General features: G+C 48.8%; 1 protein-coding gene across 1 annotated transcript in view; it reads right to left on the reverse strand.

Annotated features, from left to right (window-relative positions):
- SCNN1B (sodium channel epithelial 1 subunit beta) overlaps positions 1 to 22610 on the reverse strand; it is a 231133-nt gene that overhangs the window by 13658 nt on the left and 194865 nt on the right. The window contains exons 8-10 of the mRNA XM_078664792.1: positions 16500 to 16617; positions 8368 to 8443; positions 2683 to 2740 (exon numbers count right to left, since the gene is read on the reverse strand). Of these exons, the coding sequence (XP_078520918.1) occupies positions 2683 to 2740; positions 8368 to 8443; positions 16500 to 16617 (252 nt within the window). The remainder of the gene's footprint in view (positions 1 to 2682; positions 2741 to 8367; positions 8444 to 16499; positions 16618 to 22610) is intronic.

Here is a 22610-nt window from a genome sequence, read left to right on the forward strand (position 1 = left end):
ACAAATGCAAACGTGTCCGTTATCCCGACCCAATGATGGTAGCATAAAGCAGAGCACGTGCTGCCCTCTGCCCCTGTGAAGTAAGTAACTTCCGGCAGCCTGTAGCTCTTACAGGCCAGGAGAGGGCACGTGCCACTCCTCTTGGAACAACTTCCAGCTCCCTGAACAGCTCTGCCAGGGCAGGGCACATGCCGTCCCCTCTGCCCCTGTGAAGTAACTTCCAGTTCCCTGAACAGCTCTTACTGGCCAGGACAGGGCACATGCCGCCCCCTGCCCCTGTGAAGTAACTTGCAGCTGCCTGCACAGCTCTTACAGGCCAGGACTGAGTGCATGCCGTCCCACTGCACCTGTGAAGTAACTTCCAGCTCCCTGCACAGCTCTTACAGGCCAGGCCAGGGCAGGGCACATGCCGCCCCCTGCACCTGTGAAGTAACTTCCAGCTTCCTGCACAGCTCTTACAGGCCAGGCCAGGGCAGGGCACATGCCGCCCCCTGCACCTGTGAAGTAACTTGCAGCTGCCTGCACAGCTCTACAGGCCAGGGAAGGGCACATGCCGCCCCTGCACCTGCGAAGTAACTTTCAGCTGCCTGCACAGCTCTTACAGGCCAGGCCAGGGCAGGGCACATGCCGCCCCCTGCACCTGTGAAGTAACTTGCAGCTGCCTGCACAGCTCTTACAGGCCAGGGAAGGGCACATGCCGCCCCTGCACCTGCGAAGTAACTTTCAGCTGCCTGCACAGCTCTTACAGGCCAGGACACATCACACGCTGCCCTAGTTCACCAGGAGAAGGCTTCACCTGCGGTTATAACTTCCAGCTGCCTGGGCCGGTATAGACCGAGGGGCAGCAAACAGTGGAGTGGAAAAGGCGAGCTGTAATTCCCCGAGAGCTGGGGAGTGGCCCCCACTGACTGCACCACCGAGGATTGTTCTGGGGACCTGCGCGCAGTAATTGCCGCCCCTCTCCTCACGTGACCGCGTCTGAAGGAAGCACAATGAATGAACAGCCGAGAGATGTTATCACCGCCGCTCCCGCGCGTCGGATGAGACCGGTCTGAGGCTGTCTGCACCCACTCTGCGTGTTCCCTCCGTGTGCCACCCCACCCATCACCAGGCTGCTCCCTTGGACCCGTCCTAGCAGGGCACGCCCTTCGCCATCCCCAGGCATGCCAGTCATGGCTGGTATCCAGCTTCGAAGCTGCCAAGAGGCCTCGCCTTACAGCCGCGGGTATCCATAGAGCCAACATGCAGACCAGGACTACGAGTCCCAGAATGCAAAGCGTAGTTTAAAAATTACGATTTAATTAGCCACACATGATGCGCCATAGGCAGCAGTACAAAATGCTAGATCGCAGTGTGCCAAGCAGACGTTCTCCGGTCCTTCCAGGCGCACTCCAACATGGAAGGGAGTTTCACCAGCCGCGGCCGGTAGTGGGAGTACCGGCTGGGCGGTGACGTGGGGAGGGGGAGGGGCAGGGTGGGGAGGGGGAGGGGCAGGGTGGGGGTAGTAATGTATAGATTACGGACTTTAAAAGGTAAGTAACCATAAAAATAAATAAAACGAATTTCGTTGCAACACTGCATCGCATTTGGTGATGCAGTGTGTGCAACAACTGAGTTTCACTGTTGGCTGTAAAAGGGTACGCACCGGAAACACAAAGGTACCGATTCGAAGGGCCTTACCGTTCTCACATGCTATCAAAGTATACTCTTCTGAGCGCAAGCTCTGAGGTGTGTGGTAGGGTTCCAGACTTTCTTGGGAGCGGTGGAGCAGGATAGGTCGACCGACGGGTTCCTAAGAGGAAAAGAGACACCACAATCGGGGTCTCATGCACTCCGCTGCACCGGATGAGGCTTAACTACATATCTTACTAGATCACCTCCTCTCTCCAAGGGTAATGACCCAAGGGGGCCTCCAGTGGTAGGTAGCAATGCACCTCACCACCCACATGTAGATAGTTTTTTTCTTTCTCACACGGTCCTGAAGAAGCGCCATTGATCACTCCATGACAGTATAGGGCGAGAAACGTGTTGACCTTTTGGGAGGTGAGTACGCGTTCTGTCACATTAGAACAGAAAGAGTTACCCCTCCCTATTTTTAATTTTAATCAGGAAGGGTCCCTCGCAGAAAAAAATACACCACAGAGGATTCCCTTACCTATTTTACAATCACCACTTCCAACATCTACACTTACCTAGGGTCCTCACACCCACCGAACCCTTACGGCAAGGAACAAAAGATCTCCGATAAACAGCCCCTTTAAGGGTGCCCGTCGGGCAATGCAGCGCCGGCCCGACGAGGAACAAAGCCCAATGATGAAGCATAACACCTAGCTTGCTGGGTGTGTGAGAGCCCTAGTTCCGAAAGGAGGAATTCCCCTCCTTTTCACCTGTAGTACACTTACATTTTTATAAAAGAAGCGAACGCTTTTTATAAGTGATTATAACATCACCTAGGAACTCCGAACCCTTCTTTTGTATAGTACGTATGGGGCATGTATGTTGGACCTACTTAAGCCCTAGCCGTCGCTCCTTTTTTGTCACAGGGTTCCAGACTGGCATTCAGTGTGCTCTTTGACAAGTTGCATTAGAATAAGCCCGCCCCCCCCCCACCCCCCCCCAAGTAGCACCTTCTGTAAGCAAGGAGTTAAAAAACACAGGTCTCAAGACACTCAGTTCACTTACCTCTGCCCCCTCGGAAGGCCATTCTGCCATGGAGATGGTCATTAAAAACTGGGTGTCACTAAAAGAGGAAGAGAGAACATTCCTTCAACGTTAAAGACTAAAAACAGAAAAGAATATGAGTCAGTCAGAGAACTTAAGAAGGAGCAATAGAATAAAATAGAGAGGGAGACCAAGAGAACTGGTGGACAATCGAAGAGTAGAAGAAGAGCAACAAAGAAAGAAAGAGAACTGCATGAGTGGGGGTAAGAGGACACGAGATGAAGCACATGGATATGGGGGGGATGAAGTAGACAGTGGGACCAGAGGAAAAGAGAAGAGGACCTCATGGTGGCATCAGAGAACTTGTGATGAGAGCCATAGGAGGGGTGACAGAGGTTTAGGACTGCCCACGGACAAAGCAAGAGAACCGAGGAGCAGAACAGAAGTTCACGGGGAGAAACCAAATGAGCAGAAACAAATGAGCAAGGAAGTGGAGGAAATTGTATTGAATAGAAAGGAAATCATATCCCCATTACACTCTCCAAGAATGCTGAAAGGAGTATTCCTCTTTCTGCTGCTCCCCCGGCAGGTACAGGCGATCCCCACCCTTTTCCTCTCCTGGAGGGACAGCCCTACCAGCTCTGGCCTACCTTCTACATCAGCCTCTGTGGAGTGCTTAATTTGTAAAATAAAGAAGTGCAGGTGCTGAACATTTTCCCAAGGAGGCCACAGCTCACTTCTTCCTCTGATGACCCCACTTTCAACACTCTCACTGCCTCAGTTTCTATCTTCTAACCTTGATCTGTTGTCTGTCTCCTAAGTCTTTGCTCTAAGAGTCGATCGGCTCACCTCTCTAATTGTTTTTTATCATCTTTGTCACACCTGGTGTGTATCCTTATTCCCTGTATTTCTGATTTGCCCTCTACTCATTCTAACTCTGCCCATTTTCCTCTTCACTTTTATCCATGCTCTGCCCTCTCGCCCCTCGATCTTGGCTCTTTACTATCACTCTTCTAGCAATGATTAGCTGTGTCTCCATTTTATCATTTGTCTGCTTTTTTTCCTCTGTCCTGTCCTCTACATCCTTTCATTCTATCTGCTCTCTTCTTAATGCTCTCTTCTTCACGTCATGGCTGCTTTCTCTTTGTGTCTGATTTGCTCTCCTTTTCTTCTACTTAGCTCTGTCTTATCTATCTCCTCTCCTGTTGTTTCTTTCTCCTCTTTACTCCTGCTCTCTCTCTCTCTCATCTATAACACTGCTGCTGCCTGTGACCCCTGTCGTCAGCCTGTACATGTCCCTGCTATTTTGAACTCCGCGTTTTCCTGTTGTCATTCCTAAAGAAGTGGAAGATGGCGTGTTTTACTTTCTTACCTAAACCGAGTGCAAAAACAAAATGTACACCAAATGAAATGTATTTTTGCATATATTAATCAGTGTGGTATGACTGGGTTTATTGCGGAACAGACGGCTGCTCGAGCACAGCAGGTGATGTCACTGCTAGCGCTGCCTGTAATTAGTAGGTCCAGGGATGGCAACGGCATCGGCATCCACTGCTCAGCTTGCTGTGACCCTGCCTGCTACAGCACAGGCATTGTCCCCAGCCATAATGCTGTCAATGCCGGTAAGTATGGCTGTGGTGCCTACTGGACTCATGCACGCTCAGCAATTACCATGCTGGGGTGCAGCGCACAGAATCTACAGGGGACGCCATGGCGCACAATAGTTGTCTTGGGCCACAGCCGCATCGAGCACGTTGAGGATAGCAGCTATGCATGGCTGCAGGATATGCTACTCTGGCTACGCAGCAAGTGGAAAGTCCACACTTACTTTCGTATATTCTTCCTCAAGAGCCCTCACTCCAAAGTTCCAAATGCGCTCTCGCAGCTTCCTTGCCTCAACTCCGTCATGAGCCAGCCCCCAGCTGCAATTATCCAATGGGAGGTTTAGGCTCAGGTAGTGGCAGGGTGCAGCATACTCTGGGAATAGAATGCAAGCCATAGTTTGTCGATGACTTCTTGGATTTTTGATCGGCGTGATGACATCATCACTAACGTGGTGATACACAATCATGCCTGCCTGGACAGGAGTATGCTGGCCTGCCAATGAACATTTACTAGCCAGTCGCCAAGCAATGTATGTTATTCATTTTATTTTGAATTTGAACAATTAATATTGAGACCACCACCTGAAGGGTCAGAAATTGTAGCCCGGCCCTGTGAAAGGAGTGCCGGTGCTGAGCACCTGGAAGCACCTGCTCAAATTAAGCGCTGCCCCTGTGGTTCCAGAACACAGCGGCTAGGCTTCTCGTCCATTTCAGATCCAAGGATGCTGAAAGGAGTATTCCTCTTTCTGCTGCTCCCCCGGCAAGTACAGGCGATCACCACCCCTGTCCTCTCCTGGTAGAACAGCCCCACCAGCTCTGGCCTACCTTCTCTATCAGCCTCTGTGGCACCAGAACACAGCGGCCAGGCGTCTCGTCCATTTTAGATCCAAGGACTGCATCATCCCTGCCTCACACACAATGTCCTGGCTCTTGACAGCGCTCACTTAAGGTTCTCTGCAAAGCGCCTCGGACAGTGCGTGATGTAGGCCCCCGTGTCTTGCAACGCAAGCCCTGAATCTACCAGGAGGGTCACTTGCCAGCTGTGGGGGTCACTTGCCAGGTTGCAAGTGACCCCAACAGCTGGTGACCCTCAGGTGTAGCATGTTCACCATTCAGACCTCTGAACTTTGGAACATTTCCCAGCTCTCAAAACATCTTCCGTTGTTGATAGCAATAAAAACGAACTGTTTCGGCCCTCGTTTTGAGGCCTTCACATAATCACTATAATGCACTTTCTGTTATTCTTTTATATTCATGTTTCAACATGGCTGACTTCACGCTGTGCTTGGGTGTTTGTTTATGACCTAGTGTTTAGTCCCATGCACCCATGTCACACCACAGCCGTAGAGGCCAATGCGTTGTACTGAACTATGACCTTTGCACATCCATGCTTAGGCATTCTTTGGTACTCAGAGGGAGATCCAGGTGTGCAGACACAGCTGGCACCAAAGCAGATGAAGCCCCAATGCATACAACACACAGGTGAAGCAACTAAGGGGTAGATTTACTAACATTTTGTGCTAGATTAGCGTCACAAAAGTGATGCTAACCAGCACAAAATGTTTGTTTCCGAATTTACTTTCTAGTGCAAAACTTGTTTTGCGCTGGAAAATACCCTTAAAGTAACGCAAAGCAGCACGAAGCATTGCTTTGCACCAAGGGGTATTACATGGGCGTTCCTATGCCACCACCCATGCATTTTGACGCAAAACCCTATCTACAAACAATTGTAGACGGGGCTTAGTACCAAAAGTTAACACCATTTAAAAGGAGGCATTAAGAGCAGCAATGCTTTTATTGTTATTGTTGAGCGTTTCTCCGACTTTGCATGCGTGCTGTACTGTGCGGCACACACGCAAAGTGCAGCGCGCATGCAAAGCAGGAAAAGTTTTGAAGTGTGTCCACGTAGAGTATTATGTACTGGAAGGTTACCGTTCCAGTACAAAACCTATGGTGGACTCAGGCACACATACCTGAGCTATGGTGCTAAGGTGTATGCCTGGTGCAGTGCAGCCGAAATCAGCGCCGCACTAGGGAGAGAGGAGGAGAGCGCGGTCTCTGTAGATATGTCCTGCAACGCAGCACGGCATTTTTAGTTGCGGTGCTGCGTTCCATGCTTTTTAAAAAATAAATCTGGGCTAAAGAGAGCAAGTGGCAGCTTGCAGTAAGTCAGACAAAATAACCATGCTGGCTTCGGTTTGGACTAGATGTGCTCTGCAAAGGTATCTGTGCCGCTGAATGTAAGACGTCTGTGGGATTCTTGGAGTGGACTGACCCATGGTCTGTATGTATTGGTATGTGTAGAGGGCAAACCTGGCTATGAAGCACTATACATCATGAGGATGGGTTGAGAGATGGTCTACAAGATTGTGCACATCAAGTGGGGTCTACACAAATAATTTTAAGTTACAGGAAGTTTAAGTTCGTCCAGAATCACATGATGTTGAGTCAAGCTCAGATGCCAGGATTCCTGTAGCATATGTACTACTCCTCCCTATCTTTCTTGAGTGCCTCCGCTACTATAGATCGTCGGCTGTTGCAGAGGGAGCAGCAGATGAACTATGTTTTGGGGTGAAGAGAACTGGTGGGTTCCTGAAGCTCTTTTTCTCTTTGGCCTCACCTTGGATCAAATTGGTTTTATTATGATTTTGAATAACAATGTATAAATAAATTTATCTCATAGGTAATTGTTTTTACTGGACAAATACCATGTTTATGAATGTTTTTTTATTTATTTAAAAAAAAATTCTCTATTTTTCTGGTCGCCCTGATTATATACAGGACATGCACATAGCATTTTGATTATGCTTTGTTATACATAAGGTCTTTTTGGCCTTAATCTAAATAAATTAGAATTCAAGATATTTCTCATTGAATATACAAATATGCAATAACACAAGGTGGAATAATTGCGGTCTTCGTTCAGTTCAATAAACACACATTGGACTATAATTTTTACCTAAAATAGCACATATAATACCGGCTGTATTTTGATGTATTTGATCATCAATTGAACTGGCTGTATTTGATCATCATTTATTTTGAAGCATCTTTGAAAAATAACACTTGAAGTGGAAAAAAGAAAAATAAAATACGAAAAGAAGAAGCAAACCTGCTGTAAAGAGTTTCTTTTTACTGTTGAATTAATTATGTCTACATATGACTTTTGATAGATTTTCATTTTCAATACAAGATACTCCTTGGTTTTGTATATGGTTTTATTATGAATTTATAAGAATAAAATGAAGATTTTAAAATAAATGTTTAGTACACTGAGTCTGTTCATATATCCATGAGCCTGTTATAGGTCTTTGCATGACCATTTAATTGCCTATGTTTTTTCGCCTCGAGTTGCTCTTTTTCAGGAAGCCTGTGAGACTGAAGTGAAGATTTACAATGATCTGAACCCCCTAAGATGCATACTACACTACCAGACAGAGTGATATTTATTTCTTCTTAATATCCACGAAGTACTTCTCCATTTAGCCAAACCTGGTTTGGACCTTGAATTTCTTTTGACTGTAGCATTTTGTGTATTTGTGCACAGGCATCACACACTCTTTCCTCCTTCACTTTAAGAATAAGTCCTTGCTGCTTGGACCACTTAACCTGAGGTAAACCAAGGGGCCTGTTCACCCCTGCAGACCAGATTTTAGGGCAGATCACAACACTCTGTCCACCCCCAGATCTGAACTGGACTTCCATTTAAAATCCCGAGGGACTCTGGGAGTTGTAGTCCTCGTTCACATGCACTAAAAACCAGGGAATTAAGAACTGTTGAGAATGAATAGTAGAAGGAAATGGAACGCCTGCTCCATTTTGTACCAAGAACACAGTCCGCATCCTCAGGGCTCTGCTGTGCATTAGAGTAAATGCGCCTCTAGCTTAGGCTAGAATGATGGCTCAATGAGCCAAGCACTCGACCACCAGTTTGAATCGTTGCGCAGCCATCTGCGACTTCCAACCTTCCATGGCGGCTAAACTGAGCACCATTATATTAGGTTGAGATAAATTATTTACAACACTTAAAAATGATAAATACAAAAGTTATAATCGTACAAATCTTCTATTTCCTAAAAACACAGATGAAAAAAGTACTCACTTGCAGGACTGTTTGCAGAGGTTAATGCAGTTCTCTCGGGCGCTGACAGAATCCCGCAGGGTGTAATAACACGACACTGTGTGCGACAAACCAGACAAACACAATAACCCGTGAGCCTTGAGGCTTTTAAATTACAAATGGTGATTGTTGTTAATGTTGAGGCAGGTCAACTTTTAAGACAATGGGAAATATAGCCCTGTCTCATGGAGAACAGCTGAGAACATAAAGAGACAGAGAGGTACCTTCTGCAAAAGTCATGTAGCTTGTCACTGAAATGACAGGCTTCAGTCACTGATGCTGCAAAGGAACACTGAAAGGATTTTTAAAATGGGCTTGGGTCATCCGTATGCGATCAATGGTGGAAGGGTTTTGATTATTAGGTACACACCAGCATTAACTATGTGAAAATACGTGGTACTTTTTTTTACTTGAGCTATGTGCAATATTCCCTGTTCTGTATAAAAATGATGGATTTCCTTTTGATTTTAGAATTTTATGAAATCGTTAAGATTGATATTCGGCAATAGTCTATAGTAGTTTAATCTATTTTTAATTATTTAAATATTTAGTGCATTGTTTTTATTGGTTTTTTTCATATTGAAAAATGTTTTATGTATGCTTTTATGACTTAATTGTCGAATAAAGTTTATGACTGAAAGGATAGGACCCTCAGTCACTGGAACTGTAAAGCAATATTCATCAGATAGGATGGGATCTCTCTTTTAGGGGAAGTAATATTGAAAAAAGAGATCCTTCAGTCATCAGTATCGCAAAACAACACTCCAAAGATGCAATCTTCCCCCCTGGCGTTACACTGTCAATGTCCCTGCAAAGTAACAGTGAGAGAAATGTCACCCCATGGACTAATATCCCAAACATAATCAAGAGAGTGATATTTTAGAAGCTTAAAGAAAATGACTAAATTACTCAAGAGACAATCTAATTTGAGTGCCAAGAACAATTCACTACAGCTGACAATATCATCAATTAGCCAATGCAGTGGTATCTTAAAACAGAATCACTTGGTCAACTTATTTCTAACCTAAACAAAATAAACTGAGTGAAGAATTGATTACTTAAACATAGGGTAAACCTAAACTTAAAACCTAATACGGCCTAATTCACAAACACCAGCTAAAACACAGTCTCTAGGTCAATGTTGGCCTACACAAAATCAGAAACACAAGTTTAATGTGAGACAGATTAAACACAATCCCCTACTCAGAATGCAAAAATAGGATTCCTTTTTGATTAGCTGAAAGTTTACTCGGAGCTCAATGTCCAGAAAGCTGAAAACATTGCCTTTAACACAATGATAGATCAAATGTGATAAAGGAACTAGAATCATATATGATTAATGACCAAAGCAATGTATCATTGCAGTAAATATAACCAACAGACCAATGCACCGGTTGCCTCATACACAATTAATATGGCAAGGATAGTCTATAATGAAATCATTAAACCAATGTGTGGGCAGACAGAAAACAAATCATTAGACCTGTGTGAGATAAATCACTAAATAATTACTTGACAGCTGTACAGACATCCGAAAACACAACCAAGAGATCACTTTATGGGTTGTTTAAAATGTAATCACTAGACTAACAGCAATTAGCATCAACAGCAGTTCATAGGCTGAGGCACGGATAGCTGAAGAACGCTCAATAGACCGACAGAAAATAGCATCAATCGCAGTTCTTAGGCTGACGCACGGATAGCATGAAGAACGCTCACTAGACCAACGGTAAGTAGCATCAAACGCAGTTCATAGACTGACACACGGATATCATGAAGAACGCTCTGTAGACCAACAGCAAATAGCATCAAACGCAGTTCATAGACTGACGCACGCATTGCATGAATAACACTCACTAGACCAACGGTAAGTAGCATCAAACGCAGATCATAAGCTGACGCACGGATATCATACAGAACGCTCTGTGGACCAACATCAAATAGCATCAAACGCAGTTCATAGACTGACGCACGTATCGCATGAATAACGCTCACTAGACCAACAGCAAATAGCATCAAACGCAGTTCATAGACTGACGCACGCATTGCATGAATAACGCTCACTAGAGCAACAGCAAGTAGCATCAAACGCAGTTCATAGGCTGAGGCACGGATAGCATAAAGAATAGTCACTAGACCAACAGCAAATAGCATCAAACGCAGTACATAGGCTGACACACGGATCGCATGAACAACACTCCCTAGACCAACAGCAAATAGCATCAAAAGCAGTACATAGGCTGACGCACGGATCGCATGAATAACACTCACTAGACCGACAGCAAATAGCATCAAACGCAGTACATAGGCTGACACGGATCGCATGAATAACACTCACTAGACCAACAGCAAATAGCATCAAACGCAGTTCATAAACTGACGCACGTATGGCATGATTAACACTCACTAGACCGAGAGCAAATAGCATCAAACACAGTACATAGGCTGACACACGGATCGCATGAAGAACACTCACTAGACCAACAGCACATAGCATTGCATGCAGTTCATAGGCAGAGGCACGGATAGCATGAAGAACACTCACTAGAGCAACAGCAAATAGCATCAAACGCAGTTCAGAGGCTGAGGCACGGATAGCATGAAGAACAGTCACTAGACCAACAGCAAATAGCATCAAACGCAGTTCATAGACTGAGGCACGGATAGCATGGAGAACAGTCACTAGACCAACAGCAAATACCATCAAACGCAGTTCATAGGCTGAGGCACGGATAGCATGAATAACACTCACTAGACAAACAGCAAATAGCATCAAACGCAGTTCATAGACTGAGGCATGGATAGCATGAAGAACGCTCACTAGACCAACAGCAAATAGCATCAAACGCAGTTCATAGGCTGAGGCACGGATAGCATGAATAACACTCACTAGAGCAACAGCAAATAGCATCAAACGCAGTTCATAGGCTGACGCACAGATAGCATGAAGAACAGTCACTAGACCAACAGCAAATAGCATCAAACGCAGTTCATAGGCTGACGCACGGATATGATGAAGAACGCTCACTAGACCAACAGCAAATAGCATCAAACGCAGTTCATAGGCTGACGCACAGATAGCATGAAGAACAGTCACTAGACCAACAGCAAATAGCATCAAACGCAGTTCATAGGCTGAGGCACGGATAGCATGAATAACACTCACTAGACCAACAGCAAATAGCATCAAACGCAGTTCATAGACTGAGGCAAGGATAGCATGAAGAACGCTCACTAGAGCAACAGCAAATAGCATCAAACGCAGTTCATAGGCTGATGCACGGATATCATGAAGAACGCTCACTAGAGCAACAGCAAATAGCATCAAATGCAGTTCATAGGCTGACACACAGATAGCATGAAGAACAGTCACTAGACCAACAGCAAATAGCATCAAACGCAGTTCATAGGCTGAGGCACGGATAGCATGAATAACACTCACTAGACCAACAGCAAATAGCATCAAACGCAGTTCATAGACTGAGGCAAGGATAGCATGAAGAACGCTCACTAGAGCAACAGCAAATAGCATTAAACGCAGTTCAGAGGCTGAGGCACGGATAGCATGAAGAACAGTCACTAGACCAACATCAAACAGCATCAAACACAGTTCATAGACTGAGGCAAGGATAGCATGAAGAACGCTCACTAGACCAACAGAAAATAGCATCAAACGCAGTTCATAGACTGAGGCAAGTATATCATGAAGAACGCTCACTAGACCAACAGCAAATAGCATCAAACGCAGTTCATAGACTGCGGCAAGGATAGCATGAAGAACGCTCACTAGACCAACAGCAAATAGCATCAAACGCAGTTCATAGGCTGATGCGCGGATATCATGAAGAACGCTCACTAGACCAACAGCAAATAGCATCAAATGCAGTTCATAGGCTGATGCACGGATATCATGAAGAACGCTCACTAGACCAACAGCAAATAGCATCAAATGCAGTACATAGGCTAATGCCTAGGTACTGCATTTGAGGCTGGACGCCTCTTAAGGGGACCCTCGCCTGCATCTAGGGAGCGACCACTGCGCCTCTGGCCTGGTCGCCCCCCTGCTCCCTGCCGCGCCTGCCTCTGTGCCCCTGCTCACCTGCACACCGAGCCCCCTCGCCGAGACCTCTCCTCGCCGACGCCGTTAGCAGCGCCCCAGCCGCCGCTGGGCCGCCCGCTCTGCCGGTCCCGTTCCCGCGCCTCCTGATTGCGGCCCCGCCCCCTCGCCAGACGATTGGGCACCCCTTCCCGCCTCCCAGCTGACCCGCCCTACCTGCTCCCCTCTTATGACGCCCCCTCAGCGACCGCGCAGCGGACGCGCGCAGCGGGAGCACCGAATGAGCGCCGAAGGTGCGCCAAAGGTAAGCCCGTCTGCACCCGTCCTCGCCTGGACTGCGTCCAGTGCCATGACCCCTGGCCCCCACCGCCGGAAGCCGACCAGACGGACCTACGACGCCACCGAACTCAACGCACTCAACACCGGCCGAACCCCGGGTTGCTACCGAGCCACACCGAGACGCACCCACGGACCCTTCAGCTGTCACTCCTGCAAGTTCACCTGCAACCGGACCCACGCCACACCAGCTCCCACCAAGCCTAACTCCAGCAGCACCCACCTGAAGTGCATCCTGCTCAACACCCGCTCCGTCCACAGACACGCCGTCGAGCTCTGGAACCTGCTCGACACCACAGACCCTGACGTCGCCTTCCTCACGGAAACCTGGATGAACGCCTCTTCCGCGCCCGACATCGCCATCGCCATCCCAGAGGGCTACAAGATCACCCGGAGGGACCGCGCCAACCAGACAGGAGGAGGCATCGCCATCATCCACAGGAACACCATCCGCATCTCGACCAACACCGACGACACCCTCGCACCCCTGAACACCTGCACTTCCAGATCCATGTCAACCCCAAGACCACCCTCCGAGGCACCCTCATCTACAGACCCCCGGGACCACGCACACAATTCAGCGAGGACATCGCCGACTTCGTCAGCCCGCACGCCCTCCCCTCCGCCGACTACATCCTCCTCGGGGACCTCAACTTCCACCTGGAGAACAACAACGACCGCAACACAACCACCCTGCTGGACAACCTCGCCAACCTCGGACTCAAGCAACTGGTGACCACCCCCACACACTACGCCGGACACACTCTCGACCCGATCTTCTCTTCCAGCAAGGACATCGCCTTCAGCCACGCCATGGGGCTCCACTGGACGGACCACAGCTGCGTCCACTTCAACTTCAGAAGGACCACGCTCCACCATCACCAGCAACAGGCTCCCCGCAGAAGCTGGAACAGGATCACCGCAGACCAGCTCGCAACTTCCCTGAGCAAGAACCCCCCCACCAGCACAACCAACCCCAGCCAAGCAGCCACCAACCTCACGAAGTGGATCAGCGACTGCGCAGACGACCTCGCCCCTCTGAAGACCCCGCCGAGCAGACCCGGCAGCAAGAAAGCCCCATGGTTCAACGACGAACTCAAGAGCTCCAAGAAGAACTGCAGAGCACTCGAGAAAACCTGGCGCAGAGACCCAACACCGGACAACATGACTGCCCTCAAGCTCGCCACCCGAAAACACCACCAGCTGATCCACGCCACCAAGAAAACCGCATTCAAGGAACGACTGGACAACAACGCACACAACAGCAAGGAACTCTTCAACATCGTGAAAGTGCTCTCCAACCCCAACGCCGGAAACAACGACATCACCCCTTCGCAAGACCTCTGCAACTCCCTCGCCTCCTACTTCCACAACAAGATCGCGGACATACACAACAGCTTCAGCACTCAACCTACGCACGCCACGACCGAACCACCGCCCCCCACCACCACCATCCGCGCCTGGACCCTGATCAGCACCGAAGACACCATCCGCACGATGAACTCCATCCACTCCGGATCTCCGACAGACCCCTGCCCTCATCACGTCTTCAACAAGGCCGACGCTGTCATCGCACCCCACCTGCGGGACATCATCAACACCTCCTTCGACATCGCCACCTTCCCGGAGAGCTGGAAGCACGCCGAACTCAGCGCTCTACTCAAGAAACCATCAGCAGACCCAACCGACCTCAAGAACTACCGCCCCATCTCGCTGCTCCCGTTTCCGGCCAAAGTCATTGAGAAGACCGTCAATAAGCAACTGGCCGCCTTCCTCGAGACGAACGGCTCCCTCGACCACTTGCAGTCTGGCTTCCGGGCCAACCACAGCACCGAGACCGCCCTGATCGCAGCCACCGATGACATCCGAGCCCTGCTCGACAACGGAGAAACAGCGGCCCTCATCCTCCTGGACCTCTCCGCGGCCTTCGACACTGTCTGCCACCGTACCCTAGTACAGCGCCTCAGCAACGTCGGAATCCAGGAGAAGGCACTGGAGTGGATCACCTCCTTCCTCGCCGGAAGGACACAGAGAGTCCGCCTCCCCCCGTTCAGATCGGAAGCCACCGAAGTCATCTGCGGCGTTCCTCAAGGCTCCTCGCTCAGCCCAACACTCTTCAACGTCTACATGAGCCCCCTCGCAGACATCGCACGCCAGCACAACCTGAACATCATCTCCTACGCCGACGACACCCAGCTGATCCTCTCCCTCACCAACGACCCCGCCACCGCCAGAGCCAACCTACACTAAGGGATGACAGACGTAGCCAAATGGATGTCGAACAGCCGCCTGAAACTGAACTCAGAAAAGATGGAAGTCCTCATCCTGGGATCCTCACCCTCCGCCTGGGACGACTCCTGGTGGCCCCCCGCCCTGGGCAGCGCACCCAAACCAACAGACCACGCACGCAACCTGGGTTTCATCCTGGACTCCTCCCTCTCCATGACCAGACAAGTCAACGCCGTCTCCTCGTCATGCTTCAACATCCTGCGCATGCTTCGAAAGATCTTCCGATGGATCCCCACCGAGACCAGAAAGACGGTCACCCAGGCCCTCGTCACCAGCCGTCTGGACTACGGCAACTCCCTCTACGCTGGAACCACCGCCAAACTCCAGAAAAGACTCCAGCGGATCCAGAACACCTCAGCACGACTCATCCTGGACATCCCCCGCCGCAGCCACATCTCCGGACACCTGAGAGACCTGCACTGGCTCCCGATCAACAAGAGAATCACCTTCCGGCTCCTCACCCACGCACACAAAGCCCTACACAACCGAGGACCAGGATACCTCAACAGCCGCCTCAACTTCTACGCTCCCAAACGCCAGCTGCGATCGACCAGCCACGCCCTCGCCGCCGTCCCCCGCATCCGAAGAGCCACCACAGGAGGAAGGTCCTTCTCCTACCTGGCCGCCAAGACTTGGAACTCCCTTCCGACCCACCTCCGCCTGACCCAGGACCACCTCGCCTTCAGGAAGCAGCTCAAGACCTGGCTGTTCGAGCAGTAGCGGACCCCCTCCCCCAGCGCCTTGAGACCCTCCGGGTGAGTAGTGCGCTATATAAATGCTCTGATTGATTGATTGATTGATTGATTGATTGAATGCGCGGATATCATGAAGAACGCTCACTAGACTGACTGCAAATGGCATCAACCACAATTCCGCGACTGATGCATGGATAACATGAAGAACACTCACTAGATCAATACGTGACAGACTGTAATAAGATCGTTAGATTACTGGACAGTTAGCCTGAAAAGAAATCACATGATCAATTTTTGGACAGCCACAAATAAAATCAATGAACCAACGGGAGATCTCATGAAACACGCTCAAGAAACCAATGCATGGATGCCTGAAGCAGAACTGCTAGATATGGGATGCTTATTCTAAAGGACCATTCTGGGCCTGGGCTTTCACCAGTTTACTGCGACCGTTATTTCGGCGCAGTGTGGGCGTTCTAGAGAGTGGGCGGGGCTGCGTCAGCCGTTGAACGTTTGCAGCACCAGCCAGGTAGTGCTCCGAACGTTCAGCGGCCGACGGCAGCACTCATAGGGTTAAAAGTCTTTGAAACAAAATGGCCAGTCGAGCACAAGCATTGCTAAACCTGGCACAGTAAAGGTGCATGGTTAGCTTGGCACAGTCACGGAACAGGGAATGGAGCGTGAAGCATGCTCGGAATGCCTTGGCGCGCTTGGAGCCATTCAGTGCCATCACTTACCCCACTCTGGGTTATTCTCATGGTTGCAGTACTGGCCTCGCTCTGGCAGGGGGTACATGTAGTGGGCGCAGCCACACTGGGTGAACATCTGCTCCTGGAAACAGGACCGCAGGCAGGACTGGAAGAGAAAGAGAAAATATAGCTTTGTGAGAATCAAAATGGCGGGAAGCCTGTTTCCTTCTGCTTCACAGTGTATCTGAAGGACATGTTTCCCACTTGGGCAAGTGTGTCCCTCTCACCCTGTGCTGACTTTGGCTGAATAATAGGTTTTCAAGAGTCTGGGGAACTGTAGCATACATCTCTGGTCCACGAGGAACTCATGCTAGTTTAGAATTTTTTAATCTATATAAGCACCATTCTGTTTATTTTTAGAAGGGAAGAGAATGTGGCATAACGGCTAGAGCTGACGACTTTGGAACTGGGGAACCAGGTTCCTAGTCAACGGCGTCGGCTCAAGATCCTGTGATTCTGGACAAACCACTTAATCTCCCCGTGCCTACCAAAAATGAATGTGTCCTTTCGTAATGTAACTGGTGCTTGTGTAAAGCGCTCCAATACCTTAGGGTCGAGTACGCGCTATATAAAACTGCAAAAAAGAAAAGAAAAAAAAAGGAACATTTCAAGATTTGGAATGTTTTCCATAAACAAAACTGCTAGCCTGAAAACCACAATCAGCACCATGTAAGCTTGATATACTTGTGTTGAAGAATGGTGGAAAAATAGCAAAAGTGAGGGATGGCACAACCAGGACAAGCTTTAGCGCTGGTGGCCCCCTTTGCGACAATCAATTTTGGCGCCCCCTCTACCCCGATGACCTCCTTCTCAGATTCCTTCAATACCACCGGGGCAAAGAGACCCTCACCATAGCCCCTCTTTCCATTAATTTCCGTTGTCCTAAAGCACTGGTAAAGGCTAGCTTTAGTAATTTAGTAAGTTTGTATATCTATCCGTACAAACCCTTTTTAGCAACATTAGCCGCATCGCTGCGGCGCATTTTCCCGCTGTGCGCTGAAGTTTTTAAAAACCTGCGGTTCGTGACGAGCTGAGCTCGTCATCAGCGTCGATGTGGTTAGTAATAGAAAATTAAAGACTGGGGGGAAAAACTAACATCCTAACCTATTTTATGCAGTTTGCATGCAGCTTTTTGAAGACAGTTGCGTAAAAGTCACTGTTCTATATTAGGGTTGTATCTTATGAACTGCAGTAACAAAAGGATCTCTCTGACAAAAGCAGTAACCCACTCAGTTATCCACATAAAATACAGATCTGTGATCTGCACGGTATGCGTTCTTTGCAGCAGGCATATTAACCTTCTGTGCTACTTTATGGTGAGCCAGATCTGCCACAAGACAAAACTCCGAGCTCTCTCTCTTACGAGAACATTTATTGCAAGCTTTATCTTTACATTTTTATTGCTGTCTGAAAGCTGGTCGCACAAGGAACTTGGCAGCGGGTGTTTTTAAATCGTAAGTTATTGATGTTACCGGCCTTCGTTTGGGGCCTGTGATGAAGCGCAACATAGTTCGCTGCAATGATACCCTAGACACTGGCAGTGAGGGTCTATCCACAAGGTATATGACTCGGGCATTTTTATTACTTTTTTCTTGACGTCATGGCCTGTACCACGGGGCGCGGGGACTTACGCCTCAAATCACGAACACCCCCATGATCTTCATGTGCAATAGGCTCACCCACGCCATACGACACAACATTTGATACACAGCCCCCTCTTGAGGTCAACGTGCCCCCTCCATGTCAGCGCCCAGTGCAACCGCACCAGTCGCACTGCCCTAAAGCCGCACCTGGGCACAACATTGAGCGAAACGTGAATGCAGACAGAAAGTTGGCAGACAGCTTTCACTCACCTTTTAGTGACCTGAATAGTTTTGTTGCCTATCATGATCCGGAAGTCCCACCCCTTGACCTCAGCTAACCTGCTAGTCTGTGCTTCTGCCAATTATGGCCGGAAGTCCAACTCCTTGACCTTAGCTAGCCAGGTAGTCACAGTGCCCAGCCTCCAGAAGCTGACCTGTCACAGTCTCACAGGGGAACTCTCACCTGTCCTGCTCTGTAGCCAGGTTGTATGACTCAACCACACATGCGCAAACCACACATGCGCAAACCACGCATGCCATAACCATGCAGTCTTTACAATGACTGTGTCTTTACTATGCATGGATTTATCATGCATGCCTTTGCAATGAGTTTTGTAGTAAAGGCATGTTTGGTCAAGGTATATGGCTGGTAAAGATCCCATTCCAGCCCCCCCCCGACCTGAAACCCTAAAATCCCACCCTCTTGTGTTCTAATCTACCTGCCCCAGGCTTTTAACTACCCAGACCTCCTACCCTGAACCCTAAAACCCGGCCCCCAGCCCATAAAAACTATCCTAACCCTCGCCATAACCCTAAAAATTGGCCCAAGCCTTGAAAACTGCCCCTTTCCCCCTTAAACTCAACCCTCTGCCGTAAAACCTACTAGACCCATGCCCTGAGCCCTAAACCCGTCCCCCACCCCTAAAACCTACCCCTGTCCCCTGCCCAACTTACCACGCCACGTCCAGGTCCTTCCTGCAGCATACCTTATGGTTCCTCTCCCCACCCGCTCCGACAGCTAGAATGCCGACAGCCTTAACCACGCATATGCGCGGTTAAGGCACGCGTTGCTCAGGTTGCAGGGAAACAGCACGCGTGCTGAAGTCCACGTTGTAAAGGCAGTTTCTTTTCTAGTAGCCATGCCCCCCACATCACTCCCAAAAATAAGATTGGGAAGTTGATGCTCTCAAACACTTTCACCATGATGCCGGTTGTTACTGCTGTGATTGTAATATAGCACTTATATGTCACACATTATGCCACTAATACCAATAATCACAGCTGCCCACAACCCATCAACAACTACGAACGAAAACCATATATGTAGACAGCAACCTCAAAAAATATGTATGCTACAAATCACACTCTAGAATTCTATACACTCACACAAACACACATCGTCTCAAACAAAATACTTGTCATACTCATGTCTACCTGTCCTTGCAATTGACTTGATCTACCTACACACTCCACAATTCACACCCAGCGGGCACTGCAGACATCTGTCAAAGTATATCATTGGAAAACCAATGAGGTTTACTAAAATCCTGTGTTAAAGGACCTTCATGATCCGAGCTATGCCTTGGAAAAATCTTACACATTTCTTGAGAAAAGTCATTTTATTGGACATTATGGTTAAAGTCCACAACTTGAAAACGACTGACATGTCCCTAATGCACATCTCATGAATTCACGCATGACATCACAGATTACATCAATTGTACCACTGATTACATCAGATAGGGTAAAAGTAATGACACCATTAGTGTCCTACTCCTGAAAAAGAGGAGGCTGGAGCTTAGCAAAGTTTTGAACTGTCCACATTAAGACTCTGGGCAGAGGACGGGCAGAGCTTCAGATGAGCTTGATGCCAGCCGCAGGGCTCCTGAGAGTGCACGTCAGAGCTCAGTATATATCCATACTAATATTATAAAGAGAGAGCCCAAACCTTTGAGGCGGGTAATCTCAGTAACCACAGCAGCAATCACAACACCCAATACAGTGTTGGAAAGGGCAGTTGCAGCAGAAGGACATAGGCTATGCAGACGGCCACCATTTTAATTTTTTCCCCCAGAGTTTTATATAGGGCAAACTTGACCCGAACTGAATCAGGTATCAGAGCGCTTTACATAGCAAGCAGTTACGTTACATGAGGACACACATTAATTTTTGTTAGGCACGGGGAGATTAAGTGATTTGCAGAATCACAGGATGTTTGGCGTCGTTACCAAGACTCGAACCCAGATCCCCAGGTCCGAGGTCGAGCGCCTTAGCCGTTAGGCCAACTCCTCTATACATTTAAAAGGTAAAAGAACCGTGACAGCAAAGTAGTCCCTTGTGGGCGTGTCTGCGTTGTGCTGTGGGCGTGGGCTGTGGGCGTGACTAACGCTGGGGACGTGTGGTACGTCCATCACATCGTGGGCTGTGGGCGTGTGGTGGGGGCGTGACAAACGCTGGGGGCGTGACAAATGCTGGGGGCATGACAAACGCCGGGGGGGGTGTGTCCGCCCTTCATGCCATTTGAGTCGTGCATACAAGTGCCAATTACGTTGCTGCGCAGCATCAAGGGGCACACTGGGGGTGTGAGAAACGCTGGGGGCGTGGGTCCGGCCATGTGAACGCAATTGCGCCGCATCATGCCATGCCATGTGGGTCGTACATTAATCAGAAGATCATCTGCTGTGGCCGTGTGCTGGGGGCGTGACAAACGCGTTCACCTGGAGGCCTGGTAAGTAACATTACTGCAGCCTCTCCTGCGCGCTGTTACTGAACTCTCTCTTTCAACAAAATTACACGCGCCTGCTACCATCAACCAGGGCTCTAGCCGGGCTCAGGCAGCGGATCAGTACACTAATTACACGCGCCTGCTAACATCAACTAGGGCTGCAGCTGGGCCTCAAGCGGGGTAACACGCGCATGCTAACATCAAACAGGCCTGCATCTGGGCCTCAGGCGGGAGAACACGAAAATGAGCGTGTCTGCGGGGACAATTACTGCAGCCTCTCCTACTTGCTGTCACTCAACTCTCTCATTAAACGGATTTACCCGCGACTGATAACTCTCTCATTCAACGACATTACACGCGCCTGCTAACATCAACCAGGGCTGTAGCTGGGTTCAGGCGGCGGATCACTACACCAATTACACGCGCTTGCTAACATCAACCAGGGCTGCAGCTGGGCCTTCTCCGTCCCTATTCTAATGAAACAAAAAATGTTGTCTACAGCGAGATTTTAAAATAAAATGCCCTTGCCAAATACACACATTCTATTTCATACCCGGACAACGTTGGGACGGGCTGCTAGTATATATATATATATATATATATATATATATATATTAAACACACACACAGGTAAGCCAACGAAGAGAAGCCTCCAGAAGTTCTTTAGTGTTGCATTTAATGGAATCAACAGCTTGCACGCAGACAGCCCAAACACTTACAGTCTTCTAAATAATAAGTTCGCCTGACGTGTTTCAGGAACTGTGTCCTTTCATCAGAGGCATGTTCAAAAAAGGATTTCCAAAGCCGTTCGTGGACTCGCACCCTTGATAAGTATCAGCACCTGCCTGTAGTGGGCGTGGCCTTTCACAAGGTCTTCTGGGTTCTGTAGTGCGTCCATCATTTTCCCCAAGTGGGGCAGCTCATAATCCCACAACTTAGAACAGTTCTTATCCCAGTGGAAGAAGCTGTGCGAAATATGCCATCTGCCCTGCTTTGTAGCTGTGAAACAATGCTCGAGGCAGCACCCCCTGTATGGCGCCGTGCTCGTCTTCTGTTCAATACTGCAAGTCGAGGTTTTCAACCTGCATGAACCCGCCTCCCAGCGGTGAGCTCCTCTTCACGGCCTGGCAAACGGCCGTATATATTAAACACACACACAGGTAAGCCAACGAAGAGAAGCCTCCAGAAGTTCTTTAGTGTTGCATTTAATGGAATCAACAGCTTGCACGCAGACAGCCCAAACACTTACAGTCTTCTAAATAATAAGTTCGCCTGACGCGTTTCAGGAACTGTGTCCTTTCATCAGAGGCATGTTCAAAAAAGGATTTCCAAAGCCGTTCGAAGGACTCGCACCCTTGATAAGTATCAGCACCTGCCTGTAGTGGGCGTGGCCTTTCACAAGGTCTTCTGGGTTCTGTAGTGCGTCCATCATTTTCCCCAAGTGGGGCAGCTCATAATCCCACAACTTAGAACAGTTCTTATCCCAGTGGAAGAAGCTGTGCGCGATATGCCATCTGCCCTGCTTTGTAGCTGTGAAACAATGCTCGAGGCAGCACCCCCTGTATGGCGCCGTGCTCGTCTCCTGTTCAATACTGCAAGTCGAGGTTTTCAACCTGCATGAACCCGCCTCCCAGCGGTGAGCTCCTCTTCACGGCCTGGCAAACGGCCGTATATATTAAACACACACACAGGTAAGCCAACGAAGAGAAGCCTCCAGAAGTTCTTTAGTGTTGCATTTAATGGAATCAACAGCTTGCACGCAGACAGCCCAAACACTTACAGTCTTCTAAA

The sequence above is a fragment of the Lissotriton helveticus genome, chromosome 10, assembly GCF_964261635.1.
Source record: "Lissotriton helveticus chromosome 10, aLisHel1.1, whole genome shotgun sequence".
NCBI classification, from domain to species: domain Eukaryota; kingdom Metazoa; phylum Chordata; class Amphibia; order Caudata; family Salamandridae; genus Lissotriton; species Lissotriton helveticus.